Genomic DNA, 14,531 nt, shown 5'->3' with positions numbered 1-14,531 from the left:
GAAATTTCGTTAAGCAGGGCATTCGTTAAGCGAGGCACCACTGTGAATGCAGTGTATTAGTACAGACCCTACGCCCTCCCATGACCTGTTGTAGGGTTTAGTTTAGTTTTTTGAATGTTAGGCTTCCTCCCCCCCCCCCAGGCATGTTGCTGTGTGTTCAGATGGCTCTCAGGGCATGGGCATATTTGCATAATATTTGCATGTTGTAATTTTTTAAATAGAGGGGATGCAAATGCAAGTTGTGGGTGATGTGGGGTCTTGACCGCATTGCATCCTGCAGCAGCAAACGGGCAAAATGGGGAGGGGGGAGGTCAGGAGATCCAGGGCTCATTGCAAAAGACCCAGGACTTGAACCCTCTGAGCCAGAGGCGCAGCTAGCATCCCAGGGGGGTGGGAGCGATGTCACCACACACACCCCAGGGATGACACCAGAGGTGGGCCGCACCCACCGCACCCCCTTCCTCCACCAGTGCTCTGAGCCACTCAATATCCACCTGCTTCCAATTGCAGCCTAGATAGCTGAGTTGGTTAGAGCTTGGTGCTGATAATGCCAAGGTTGCAGGTTCGATCCCCGCATGGCGACAGCTGCATATTCGTTCTTGCATTGCAGGAGGTTGGACCAGATGATCTTTAGAGTCTCTTTCCAATTCTACGGTTCTGTGATTCTGTGTGCAAAGATGTGCTCTCAGCACCATTTATAAAAAAGATTTTCATACCGCCATATCATTAAGAATATCAGAACAGTTTACAGTAGTATTTGTATATAATAAAAGCACACATACAAAAATTAAAACTGCAGCTCATCAACTAACTATCATGGAAAGATGGGTTCTTAATCGGCTGCATAAAGCTGCCAGAATCGAAAGCTTTTCAGCAGGCATTTAAAGGTTGAAATGGAAGGCACTTGCTAAATCTCTGTTGGAAAAAGCTTTCTGCAGGCCTGGTCCGATGACACGAAAGGCTCTTATTTCCTGTTGATGTCAAAAGAGCCTCGCCAACTTGGGGCAGAGCCAACATGCGGCTTGGTAAATGTGAAGCTTGAATGGAGCTTACAGAGAGAAATGCTCTGTAAGCTCTATACAACTCAGCTGAGTGTTGAAATGGTTTAGCCCCTATGCTAAATACATCCTGGTCTAGGCCATGCCCCTGCTTAAGGGAAATTGGGAGGGGGATCCTCAAAAGTAAATAATGGTGGACCCATCCCTACAACTTTATTTGGAACTAGTCTCATTCAGCCCATTAAGAAAACGGGCGCTAGAGGTGCGCCGGGGCCTCAGCCTTCCCTCCCTTTCTGCGCTCGGCCACGGGGTGCGCTGGGAACGCAATTAAACAAAGCGCTCTCCTGTCGTGTCCTGCGGCCGAGCGCAGAGAGGGAGGGAAGGCCGCGGCCCCGCCGCTCCTCCCACGGGCCAGGTAGGGTTGTTAGGAGGAGGTGGCGGCGGACCAAGATGGCGGCATCGGTCTCCTAAAAGTCAGATAGTTGTTTATCTCCTTGACATCTGGGGGGGGGCGTTCCACAGGGTGGGCGCCCCCACCAAGAAGGCCCTCTGCCTGGTTCCCTGTAGCCTCACTTCTTGCAGTGAGGGAACCGCCAGAAGGCCCTCGAAGCTGGACCTCAGTGTCCGGGCTGAACGATGGGTGTGGAGATGCTCCTTCAGGTGTACTGGGCCGAGGCCGTTTAGAAAACAGACAGGCTCTCGGTGTGGGAGTGGGTGGGCTCCCCTTCAGCCCTTAACCCTTCAGGCTGGGTAGGTGTGTTGCCATGCAGGCGGGGCACCCCTGGTTCCGCCCATTTGGAGTTGCTTACTTTGACTGAGAATGCCGCCTGGTTCTGCTCCGTAGGGTCTGAAATGTTCCGTAGGCCAACTTGAGGATCTGCAGGATGCCTTTGACTTCCGTTACAAGACGCACCAAATGTTGGGTGAGGAATACAAGAAGAATCCTGCTGGGTCAGCCCAGTGTTTCACCTAGTCCAGCATCCTTTTCTCCCAGTGGCCAATCAGATACCTTTGGGAAGTCTGCAAGCAGGACACACTCCTCCGTCTACCTGTGATTTCCTTCAGCTGGTATTCAGAGGCATGGATAAGATTAAAGGAGGACTATTCTCTTCTCTTAATTGATGGGGATGTTCTCTTTTAAAAACAGACAACTTGCCCTGATTTCTCTTGCAAACTCCACAATCTTTGCATTCCTGTTGCGACGAAAGTGGTCCCCACCTTACACCTTTTGTTTTCAAACCTCTCAAATTATAAAAAGCACTAATAGGGATTTCTGAGGTAACACCAAACCTCTCCACTCTTCCCTATAGCCTTATTGTAATCCCCTTGTGGGTTTTACAAATAAAATGAGAGTACTTTTCCAGCTTGCACGTGGAAAAGCTCTGGGGTGAATATGAGACTATTCTTAGTGTACACACCAGTAAGGGGTTCTCCTCACTTGAGCTTTCCCCACTGTGAAGCTTTCCTCCCTCCCGAGGAAACTTTGTTGTCACCCTTGAACCAGTCTCCCTCTTCCTCCCCCTCTCGGTGCACTCCAGGGACAACAAACTATCCCTTCTGCTTTAGATAGGGGTTTTGCCCTTTTAATGAGTATCCCCACCAGATGAGCAATAGATACCTCTGCTGGAAAGATCACACCGACGGTAGTTTAAATGGCACTTTAACTTAACATTTAATGTCTTAAAATCTTAACGGTTGCATTCAAGTTTCATGTGTACAAGCATGTGGTTTCAATAGCACTGTTCTTGTTAATCATATAATTACAAACCTAACCAATTCCTCATCTACACCTACTCTAGTAACCTACTCCACAACCTCCCACACGCTCCCGCTCCCAAAACCCTCTCTCCCTAAATTAACGGCTACCCATCCTCTTTAAACCTCTGGCTGTCCCGCCCCTCATGGAATGGAATGCCGTCAATCAACTAAGAGGCTGGGTTTAACACTTAACACCCTGGAGTTCTACTCAAGCCAGCCCAATCCGTCACACCTGTCTTCTGATTTCCATGCCATGTGCCTAAAAACAGCTGGCAGGTGTGTGTGCGTGTGCGCGTGCGCGCCAAACCATTGTGGTGTCTCTAATGTACCAGCTTAGATTCTGTAGATGCCTCCATCTTTCAAATCTCCCCTTTGCAAACTCTATTGTGGCAACAAATAAACAAAAAAATTAAATTGAGGCACTTTGATGACTTATTTGTTGACGGGACTTCAATAAAGCAAGGAAAGAGAGAGCTACTGTCACACCAATACAGCAACTGAAAGCCAAATAACCCACAAAGGAAGCACATCCGTAATGTGGCTTGTGTTTCCTGCCTACCCTTGCTGGCTGGCAAGATGCCAGGAACCGAACTTCCCCGAGGCAATAGTTGGCAGCTTCTTGGCTTGGAAGTAGCCACTGCCGACCTCACCCACGGTATTAAATGCACTTTTTCTCTTGCAGTAAGTACGTACACTCCTGAGGTTAAAACCCGAAGAGAACGGGAGTTGAAGGACATGCTGAATAATGTGAACCGCTGCCGCAAAGTGAGTCTGAGCACTATCCAGTACAGCCGTGTGGTCTTGGGGTTGGTAGGAGTAAGCCTGGACCCCTTTACCCAAAACTGTACTTGTCTTTCTCTCTCTCTTTTCCAATTATATTTGATTAAGTTTTAACATTTTTAACCCATGCAATCAAATCACCATTTTGTCTTTTCTCTAATTTTTGTTTACTTCCCATCCCATTTTCCATGCAGTTGTTGTTTCTCCCCTTCTGCTGCACCCTGTCAAAGCTATCAAATCGTAATCAAAATATTATAATCTAATTACTTCTGTGACACATACCTCAAATCCTGCTTGCGAGCTCATCGTACTATAGTATTTCTTTAAACTGTCTTGAGAAAGGCATCCATTTTTCCATGAAACGCTCATCATGAGATCCTCTTAATTTTGCCTGTTCTGCATAGTCTTACTTACCCATTCTTCTTTGGTGAGAACTTCTTCTGCCTTCCATTTCTGCGCATAAAGAATCCTAGCTGTAGTTGTTACATACCTGTACATAAATAACAATTTTTTTGGGGGGGGGGTATTTCTGCCCCTATAATCCCTAACAGAAATACTTCAGCGTTGTTGTTTTTCCCCATGCTCACTTAAAACATCTTTTTTTATCTTGTCATTTATCATTTCCCAAAAGGCAGTGATACCTTGGTTCCAGAAATGCTTAGTTGTCGAACAAATCGGCTCCCAAACACCACAAACCCGGAAGTATGTGTTCCGGCTTATGAACGTTTTTCATAGACAAAGACAAACATCTGGTGTGGCTTCTGCTTGAGTGGAGGAAGCTCCTGCAGCCAATCGGAAACCTCAGCTTGGTTTTCTAACGGTTTCGGGAGTCGAATGGACTCCCGGAACGGTTTAAGTTGGAGAACCAAGGTACCACTGTACCCTCGCAATGTATGTATCTTTCTCAATGTCTTCACTGTACCAGGGACCTTAGGACCCACTCCAGCGATGCCTTGCCCCCTCTGCCACCCAACTTAGGCCTCTGTGTGTGGGGGACACTCTTACTTATTCGCAGTCTTTCTACCAGGAACTGCTAGATCGGATCAGGGAGCTGCTAGGCCGCTCCGATACCCTGAGGGACTTTCTGCTGGCAGAGCTAGCGGTGTGGCAAGATTGCCAGCGGCGGGCGTGTATCGGGGACAATTGTGACACCAGCTTGACAGAACTGGAGAAGTGGTAAGTCTCAGTGGGAAGGTCTAAGTGACAGTCTAGTTGTCCCTTATGAACTGACCGCTTATGAGCTTGTGCATGTTTGGAATCCTAACCAGGCTGGCTGCTTTTATGCCTTCTACTTAACCAAAACGTTATTGCGGTATAGGAAGGACATCAGACCTGCTTGCTTGATAGTTGAGTGACATTGCAGTACACTAGATCCTTGGGATGTTTTATATTCCTATGGCGGTCTCCGTTCAAGCATTCTCAACGAAGAGACATGTCATAAAACTAGTGGCCAGTGGCCCATCTAGTCTAGCAGAAGCCCGGCACAAAATCACCTTCCCCCCTCCTGTGGTTTCTTTCCTTTTTAAAAATAATTTTTATAGAGGAAAATACAAAACTTAATACCTCCCCCCCCCTTTTAAAAAATCAAACCAAGACTTTTTATCTAGATACAATGAAAACACAAAAAGTGGGGAGAAAGAAATAGAGAAGGAAAAAATAAATATATAAGTAAGTAAGTAAGTAAGTTCCTGCCAACCTAGCAGTTCGAAAGCACGTCAAAATGCAAGTAGATAAATAGGAACCGCTACAGCGGGAAGGTAAACGCCGTTTCCGTGTGTTGCTCTGGTTCGCCAGAAGCGGCTTAGTCATGCTGGCCACATGACCTGGAAGCTATACCGGCTCCCTTGGCCAATAATGCGAGATGAGCGTGCAACCCCAGAGTCGGTCACAACTGGACCTAATGATCAGGGGTCCCTTTACCTTTACCTAAGTAAGTAAGTAAGTAAGTAGAAAAGAGGTAGAGAGAGAGAGAGAGAGAGAGAGAGAGAGAGAGAGAGAGAGAGAGAGAGAGAGAGAGAGAGAGAGATTCACAAAGAAAAGAACTTCCAAGAACGTCATCTGTCCACTATATAAAAACAATATTCACTTCAAGCAATATAAGACATAGCAAAGCCACTTTCTAGAAACAAACATTACCTCCAATCCGGATATCATTCCTTCTTGTTCTTTTTCACGCAAAACATCTGAGGGGTTTCCGATCTTTTAACAAATGTTAACGATGACCTTTCTCTGATTAAGCATGTCAGTTTCGCCAACTCCACTGTCGGGAATAACGGGTCCTTCTATCTTTGTGCATCGGAAACCTCCTGTGGTTTCTAGCAACTGGCAATAAAAAGCATGAGGCAGAGCGGAGCTACAGCACAACTCATTTAATGACCTCCCTTCATAGAAGTGTTTCTGTTATGTCTTTCTGTGAGTCACTGTTTTGGGATCTGGGCCAGACACCGTTCCTGCAATTAGCAATTGTCAGTTTTTTTTTGTTTTAAAGAGTAAAACGCAGATGTAGCTGGACTGATCAGGGGTGAAGGATTCACGATCCCTGCAGTGTTTTGTTTGGCCCTACACGGGATTGTATCCGACTCCTGTAGCCAATCGGAAGCCGCGGAAGCCCCGTCGGATGTTTGGCTTCCAAAGAACGTTGGCAAACCGGAACACACACTTCCGGGTTTGCGGCATTCGGGAACCAAAACATTTGACTTGCAAGGCGTTTAAGATCCAAGATACGACTTTACTTGAGTTAACCCCATCCATTCATTTCAACAGGTCTTCTCTGACTGACATTGGATACAACCTGAAAGGGCTTTATTTGCAAGTGGGTATTTTTTTACCCTCTCGTGCTCTTAAAATGTTTGGCAGGGTGAAGCGTTCCTCTAAGGCAAGGAGAGTGGAGCAGTCCTTGCCTCTCTGGCCAAGGCAGCATCCTGTCTTCTTGCAAAGCCAAGATGGAAACTGAGGCCCAAGTCAACCTTCTCCAAACCTGGGACCTTCCCATATTTTTTATGGACTCCCAACCCAATGGTGAGGGGGATGATGGGAGTTGTAGTCCAGCAACATCTTTAGGGCAGTGTTTCCCAACCAGTGTGCCTCCAGATGTTTTGGGACTACAACTCCCATCATTCCTGACCACTGGTCTTGCTAGCTAGGGATGATGGGAGTTGTAGTCCCAAAACATCTGGAGGCACACTGGTTGGGAAACAATGCTTTAGGGAACCTGCCTTGGGATGTCTGGTCTAGTGGGCTCTATAAAATTATTACCAGCCTTGTTTCTCTTTCAGAAACTCCAAAGCAGGGTTTCCCAAACTTGGGCCTCCCAATGGCTTCTGGACTACAATTCCCACCATCCCTGACCACTTGTCCTGCTAGGTAGGGATGATGGGAGTTGTAGTCCAAAAACAGCTGGAGACCCAAGTTTGGGAAGCCATATTCTAAAGGAAGAGGATTTTCTGGGCCGGGTGTGCTATTTGTATGTGGGTCCCAAAGAACTCTTTCCTCTCTGCACTAAGTCCGCCTGCACCTCCAGCCTGTGCTCCTGCTATCTGTTTTGCTTCACCGTAGGTTCACCGAGAGTGCTGAGAACCTCTTCTATTTGTTGCTTCTGCTTCGCACCCTGGAGGAGCTGCGCCAAAAGGTGTCCTACGAAGGAGATCCCTTGCGTGTCCAGTTGCCCCAGCAGGAGAAGCGGCTGAAAGAGCAAATTTCCTGTCTTTTGAAAAGGTGCCCGTCGAATAAGGGGAGAGAAGGAGTGAGTAGGGAGAGATTGTGGATACTGAAAATCTTTCTGCTTTCTCCCCAGTGCATTTGTGGTGGAGATTCAACCTTCCATGCCATTGCCCAACCGGCGGCCTCTGGTGCTGAGAACCAGCAACAAGTTCTCTGTCCGTGCCAGGTGAGGAGAGAGGTCCTTAATCCGGCAGTGGCCTCCAGGTGGCGGCCATTTTGGAATGAATTTAAAACCACTAGGCAGGGGTTGGGAACAGCTTGGGGCTCTTCCAGTTAGCATGGCCAGGGGGCAGAAGCAGTTCTAAGGCAATGCAGCCATTTCCACCGCACTGAGCTTAGGGGGCGCTGTGGTGCGTCGCAACTACGACCTAGTGAATTGAGCAGAACGGGAGGGAGGAATGGGGCGCCGAATTTTGGCCTTGCACGGGGCGTTCCTGAAATTTGAAAAGCCTGCCCTTGCCCAGCGCAGAGATGAATTGGACTTGGGAGGCCAGCAACATCTGGATGGCCACAGTTTCCACCATCCCTGATGGAAGAGGTGATTGGATCAGAGGCTTCCGCTTAGATAATAATAATAATAATAATAATAATAATAATAATAATAATAATAAAATTTTATTTATACCCCGCCCTCCCCAGTCAAAAACCGGGCTCAGGGCGGCTCACACCAACAGAATTACAATAAAACAAAAAACAATTAATTAAAATACAGATTAAAATACAGCATTAAAATTTAAAGTGCAGCCTCATTTCAAGTAGTCCATAAATCCAAGCCATGAGGGAGGAAAACACAGGGGTCAAGCTGAGTCCAACCCAAAGGCCAGGCGGAACAGCTCTGTCTTGCAGGCCCTGCGGAAAGATGACAAATCCCGCAGGGCCCTGGTCTCCTGGGAAAGAGCGTTCCACCAAGTTGGGGCCAGTACTGAAAAGGCCCTGGCTCTAGTAGAGGCCAATCTAGCCATCTTATGGCTCAGGATCTCCAGAATATTGTTGTTTGTGGACCTTAAGGTCCTCCGTGGGGCATACCAGGAGAGGCGGTCCCGTAGGTACGAGATGCACCCAAGAGACGTATTCAGCAAAGAACATTGCAATAAAAGCCATTGAATTTTAAAATGAGGGATCAGGCGAGATTTGGTCCAGGAAGGACAGAGGCCTGCTGTCAGTGAGGGCTGGTAGTGGGGGAAAGGGGGGGGTAAGGTCGCCAACAGCAGGTGGCGCCAAATCCCACTAATTCTACATTTGCTTCCATCCTGCTGGAAAAATGGAGATTTAAGGAGGAAACAGAGCCAGGCTCACACTTGCCCTCACGGATAGAACTCCGCTGCCTGCCACTTTCGATCTCGTGGGTTGTAACAAACTGTTGTTGCCACTTAATTCAGGCTCCTGGTGAAGCTCTTGGATCGAAACCACCCGATGGAGGTGAAGATTGAGATCGACCGGTGGGTTCCTCTTGGTGAAGTGCCATGGGTTTTTTTGTTTTTGTTTTATACTCGCAAGGGCAGGGCTATGGGGAGGGCATAGGGGCTGGGTCACCTTCCACTAAAAACTCTTTTCTTTTTCTTAATCTCTTGCAGGAACGCTGCTAATTTGGAAAGGTAAGCAACAGCTGTGGAAAGGCAACGGAAAATAGTGAGCCTTGCCCATTGGGAGGCTGGTGGTGGGGTACAAGTTCTGATTTGGTACCTACATGGCAGAGGAAGGGGCAGGCCTTTGCTTACCCAGCAACTTGGGCCCCCTCTTGCCATCTTTCTTAGTTGTGCAGCGGGCATATGCAAACCCTGCTTTCAGTCCTCTAAAAGTTTTGCTTTGTGTCAGAGGCTGTTGTTTCGACTACTCTAGAGTAACGACGCTCCACATTCTTGCCCTTAGACAGTTTTATTTAGTGCAGTCTATTTACAGTGAAATGGGGGTGCAGAAACATGTCTGCTTAGTCTGAGCCAGAATACGGGAATGGCGCGCCCCTCGTCTTCTTCCAGCATAAGAGTCTCGGGACGCCAAACCTTATTCCCCGCCTTCTCCTGCGTAATTCTGGAACCGGAGGGGAAAGGGGCCTGCGTTCCATGTTTTCCTTCTCTCCCTTTCCCCCCTCTCTTTCTTCCTCCCTTATGTGTAGCAGGAGCTCTTCTGTGTTGCCGGAGCCCTGCATCCCTATTCCTCCTTCCTCATTGGACCCCTCCCTCTCCCCACTGGCATTGCTGCTATTGGAGGAGCTGCTCTTGATGATGGGAGGGGGATCTCTGTATTCCCTTCCCCTTACACTTTGATTCCAATCAGTGCATCTCCCATAACATCCTGCTGAAATCCCATAACTCTTCGTACCCCCCCCCAAAAAAGTTCCAGGTTGTTGTTTATTTATCCTGCTTTTGTTGCACTGAAGTGTGGGTGCCCCTCCGAACGGCAATCATGTAGAGGCATCATGGGACAACTAATGAAACTGGAATGGCGATTGGACAATCCAATGCAAATTGACCACAAACGTATTCTTGTTGCGTCGATAACATGTTGCAGAATATCTCTACAAAACACACACACACACCAGTTTGGAGATGGCGGTGTGAAATTTGCTTGCTTACACGGTAGGGGAATTGGCAGCACCGAGGTGTCTTCTGGGAAGTAGAAAAGACTGGATCTAAGGCATTGCTTATGAAAGCTGAACTCCAGAACTGGTGCACATGAACAGAAGCAGAAGGAAACATGGCAGCTGGAGTTGGAGGGCTGTAACTGGTGCCCAGGAGATTAGGGAGCTGTGATTTTTACAGGACATGCATGAGATGGGCTTCCTACTCTGCTGTTTGAGCAGAATAGCTCAAACTCCACCTGACTATAAACTTGTTAGACTCTGGCCAGCTGGGAATGGCAAGCTTCCACAAATTACGTGTGTGTGTGAGAGAGAGCAAGAGAGCGCTTTTTAAAATCTATCCCTCTCATTTGTAGGTTTCGGAGGTTCAACATCTTGTCGTCAACCACCAAAACCATGGTGATGGACCGGCCCCAGGTGGAGGGGCTCATCTGTGACTTCAAGTACATTGTAAGGGCCTGGTGATGGGGGAGATGCAGAACTCCTGCAGCTCTGGGATGGGAATTGGTGTGTGTGTGCAGCTGTGGTGGAAGAAAGACTTGACAATTCAAGCCTTGAGCTCTGGGGTGAGCCACTGTGGCTCAAACCCCACCCACCTACCTAATTTTGTCCTGCTGCTGTGGTTGCCACACAATTCTGAACAAGGTGCGGCACAAAATATGAAGACATCTTGCCAGCTCTTTTTGAGACTTTCTTCCTCCATTCTATGTGGCTCGAACAATAAATGTGTTAGGGAGCGGGGTTATTGGGCCATTCTTGTTTTTATTTTTAATATGTATTTTGTGATTTTATATTGAGAACTGCCCTGAGATCTGCCGGTATATGGTGGTATGCAAATTTAATAAATAGTTGTTGTGGTAGTAGTAGTAGTAGTAATAATAATAATAAGAAGAAGAATAAATTTGACTTTCCCTACTCTAGCTCATGAGGCCTGGGAAAGAGCACTGTATTCCCCCATCTGGGACCTGCTAGGAGGCCTAAATATTTATGAAGAAGACTTGAGCCTAGTGAAGTGTCTTTCTGGGGCAGGGAGTGAGGAGGAACATAAAATGTATGGGCCTTGCTGTGTCTTTTTTAAGTACACGTGTGGAGCACACTGGAGAGATTAGTACTGGTGCCTCATTTCTTTCCCCACCCCCCTCCAAAAAATAAAATAAAACGAACAATGACACCCACCATACCTGCCAAGTTCCTCTCTGAAAAATAAGGGACTGGACCGGAAGTAGCGCGGCGGCCATTTTGGAACTGGGCAGAGCAGCATCAAAAGTCGCTTCTGAGCATGCTCCGCCCAGTTCCAAAATGGCCGCCACACCAGAATAAACCGGGGGGAAACAAAAAAATCCATTTTTTTCGGCTGGGGACAGCTGGAAAAACGGGGGTTTCCCAGGGAAAACGGGAGACTTGGCAGCTATGACACCCACTGGCCTTACTCATAGGCAGGTTATGATTGAGCATCAAATGCGTGGTAGGAAGGACTTTTCCCTACCATCCTTTGGGCCTTGACAATCATTTGCTGTAGCTTCCCTCCTCTCCCCCTTTCATAATGATCATCCATTAGGCTACTCAGTGAGTCACTCTCTGTTCTTCTTCCTCCAAGCTTGCGACGCCCTTTGTGGTCTATGTTTGCACAAAGATGGATCTTCTTAGAGCAGGGGTAGGCAACCTAAGGCCGGGGGTCAGATGAGGCCCAATCGCCTTCTCAATCCAGCCCGTGGACAGTCCAGGAATCAGCGTGTTTTTACATGAGTAGAATGTGTCCTTTTATTTAAAATGTGTTTCTGTGTTATTTGTGGGGCACAGGAATTAGTTCATTCCCCCCTCAAAATATAGTCCGGCCCCCCACAAGGTCTGAGGGGCAGTGGACCGGCTCACGGCTGAAAAAGGTTGCTGGCCTCTGTTTTAGAGGCATGCATAGCTGCCAAGTACCCCGTTTTCCCTGGGAAACCCCCGTTTTTACTTACCTTTTCCCGGTGGTCCCCTGTATCACTTCGTCTCCCGTTTTTCTCTGTTATTTTCTCCTGCTGGTGGCCATTTTTGTCTTTCTGATTTGCCCTTCTATGGGCACCAAAAATGGCCGCCGCCGGCTTCAAAAGTCACATCTACGCATGTCCGGAAGTGCATAGACGCGACTTCCGGTGTCGGCGGCGGCCATTTTTGGTGCCTATAGATGGGCGGAGCGACACCGGAAGTTGCGTCGATGCACTTCCTGACATGCGTAGAAGAGACTTTCAAAGCCGCCGCCGGCCATTTTTGGTGCCCATAGAAGGGCAAAACGACACCGTAAGTTACTTCGATGCAACTTCCGGTGTCACACGGCTGCCGGTCCCGGATTCTGCAGTCCGGGACTTGGAAGGTAAGGAGGCATGAGAACAGCTTTGACTTCTGCCAGGGGGCGCCGCACGGTGTGATGGTGTGTGGTTGCTTCCAGCCCTGTAAACATGTGTTTCCTCTTCTCTTTGCAGATGCTGAAGGAGCAGAAAAACGCTTTGGGCAAAGGCAAGGGCGGCAAAGGGCTCGGTGAGGTGGGTTTGCCTTTCCCAAGGGTGGGTGGCTCAATGCAGCCGTGATGTGGCTCCTTCCTGGCCTCCCAGCAGTACTATTGCTGCTGCTTACAGGAGGAGCAGGCTTTGTAGGCACACCAACCCGATCCAATCAGTTTATTACGTCCATAGACCAGCAGTTTGAAAATGGCTTAAAAAAAATTATAAAAGCAAGAGACAATAGTTACAAGAACAAGCCTGAATAAAAATAGAGAGACTAGTGTCGCTAACCAACTCGGATTTTAGCTGCTACTGAAACAATCCAGTTGAACACTGGATTGTCATGTGTCTAAAATGCAAGATTTCATAAAGAAAATAATAATAATAATAGTAGTAGTAGTAGTAATAATAATAATAATAAATAATGCCTCTATAAGGCTTGCTGTCCTTGATTTATCACGATCTCCCTGCGGGTAATAGCCGATGCGTGGGACTCGAGTGGCACTGTGGGTTAAACCACAGAGCCTAGGGCTTGCTGATCGGAAGGTCAGAGGTTCGAATCCCCATGACGGAGTGAGCTCCCGTTATTCAGTCCCAGCTCCTGCCCACCTGGCAGTTCGAAAGCATGTCAAAGTGCAAAGTAGATAAATAGGTACTGCTCCGGTGGGAAGGTAAATGGCGTTTCCGTGCACTGCTCTGGTTTCGTCAGAAGCGGCTTAGTCATGCTGGCCACATGACCCGGAAGCTGTCTGCGGACAAACGCCGGCTCCCTCGGCCTATAGAGAGAGATGAGCATGCAACCCCAGAGTCGTCCGCGATGACCTTTACCTTTTAATAGCCGATGCACAGAATCGTGCTAGTGTGTAATCAGGGGGTTTCTATCTGATAACAGGCATTTTAAAGAGAAGGCCTCAGTTCTCCGCAGACTTGGGTACGATATTGCCATCTCTCAACCTGGGTTTTCCATTGACTGCTGGAAATCCAAGGCTCTTAGTCAGACATAGTACAGACAGAAAAGTGTTTTGTTTTTTTCAAGTTAAGTGTGCTCTGTCATTATTTCTTTTATTATATTCATCCATCACTTTCCACAGCAAGATGTCTCGAAGGGACTTTTGAATCCGTTACAACTTGATAATAAATTGAAAGCCAAATGCATAGGGGGGGGGGGGAAATACAGCAAACACAATAAACTGACTTATTGTACTGTATTTCATGGCCTTTTTGGCACAGACACATCCAAGTACTTGGGAGTGTGTATAGTCGGTTGTTCCTAACCCCTTCAGCATTTGATGGATGGACTCTAGTCTACAGCAGTTCACAACCCAATAAATCTTTGAGGTTCCAAAATAATCTCTGTCTATATAACATAGGGACCCAGGTGGCGCTGTGGGTTAAACCACTGAGCCTAGGGCTTGCTGATCAGAAGGTCGGCGGTTCGAATCCCTGTGACGGGGTGAGCTCCCATTGCTTGGTCCCAGCTCCTGCCAACCTAGCAGTTCGAAAGCACGTCAAAGTGCAAGTAGAAAAATAGGAACCGCTGTAGCGGGAAGGTAAACGGCGTTTCCATGTGCTGCTCTGGTTTGCCAGAAGCGGCTTTGTCATGCTGGCCACATGACCTGGAAGCTATACGCCGGCTCCCTCGGCCAATAATGCGAGATGAGCGCGCAACCCCAGAGTCGGTCACGACTGGACCTAATGGTCAGGGGTCCCTTTACCTTTTATATAACATAACAGTCATGGGCAAACTCAACTAGGTGTGTGCCCCTTGCCTTTGCTCATTCTCATTCTCCCTCCCTCCCATAGGGATTGTTGCCTGTCACAGAGGAGCTCCACACCATCACTTTCATCCTGGACTATTGCTACCAAGATTTTACATGTCAGCTGCAGGTATGAGGACCTCACTTGATGAAGTTCGGAGTGCTAGGTAGTGGCTGAATGCCGTCCTCTTGCTGGCCAGGTTGCTTGAAGCGAGCCAACAGCAGGTGGGAAACTGCCTCTACCTCTATTTTTGTCACAAGATGGCACTGAGAGGAGATTGGGAAGAAGGGAGCTCCATTAGGCCCACTTGTCAACTGCCTTGCTCGTGGTTTTGCCTCAGCGTGTGAATACTGGTCAAGGAGAGAGCAGAATTTGTCATACGGGGACCATGGCCTTTTGAATTTGGCCCAGGGTATGGGGTCTGCATTTATTCCTGCTCTTTCAAGATTTGTGATCTTT

At 48.0% G+C, this 14,531-nt stretch overlaps 1 protein-coding gene across 3 annotated transcripts in view; it reads left to right on the top strand.

Annotated features, from left to right (window-relative positions):
- The window catches only part of STAT2 (signal transducer and activator of transcription 2), a 39,179-nt gene that overhangs the window by 10,173 nt on the left and 14,475 nt on the right, over positions 1-14,531 (top strand). For all 3 annotated transcript variants that reach the window (XM_035103707.3, XM_060272041.2, XM_060272039.2), the window contains exons 6-15: positions 1,843-1,921; positions 3,439-3,521; positions 4,564-4,712; positions 7,092-7,250; positions 7,330-7,422; positions 8,636-8,695; positions 8,831-8,851; positions 10,191-10,284; positions 12,297-12,356; positions 14,118-14,201. In XM_035103707.3, the coding sequence (XP_034959598.1) occupies positions 1,843-1,921; positions 3,439-3,521; positions 4,564-4,712; positions 7,092-7,250; positions 7,330-7,422; positions 8,636-8,695; positions 8,831-8,851; positions 10,191-10,284; positions 12,297-12,356; positions 14,118-14,201 (882 nt within the window). The remainder of the gene's footprint in view (positions 1-1,842; positions 1,922-3,438; positions 3,522-4,563; positions 4,713-7,091; positions 7,251-7,329; positions 7,423-8,635; positions 8,696-8,830; positions 8,852-10,190; positions 10,285-12,296; positions 12,357-14,117; positions 14,202-14,531) is intronic.

This window comes from Zootoca vivipara, chromosome 2 (assembly GCF_965207765.1).
Source record: "Zootoca vivipara chromosome 2, rZooViv2.hap1.1, whole genome shotgun sequence".
Classification (NCBI taxonomy): domain Eukaryota; kingdom Metazoa; phylum Chordata; class Lepidosauria; order Squamata; family Lacertidae; genus Zootoca; species Zootoca vivipara.
This window is presented reverse-complemented; position numbering and strand designations above follow the sequence as displayed.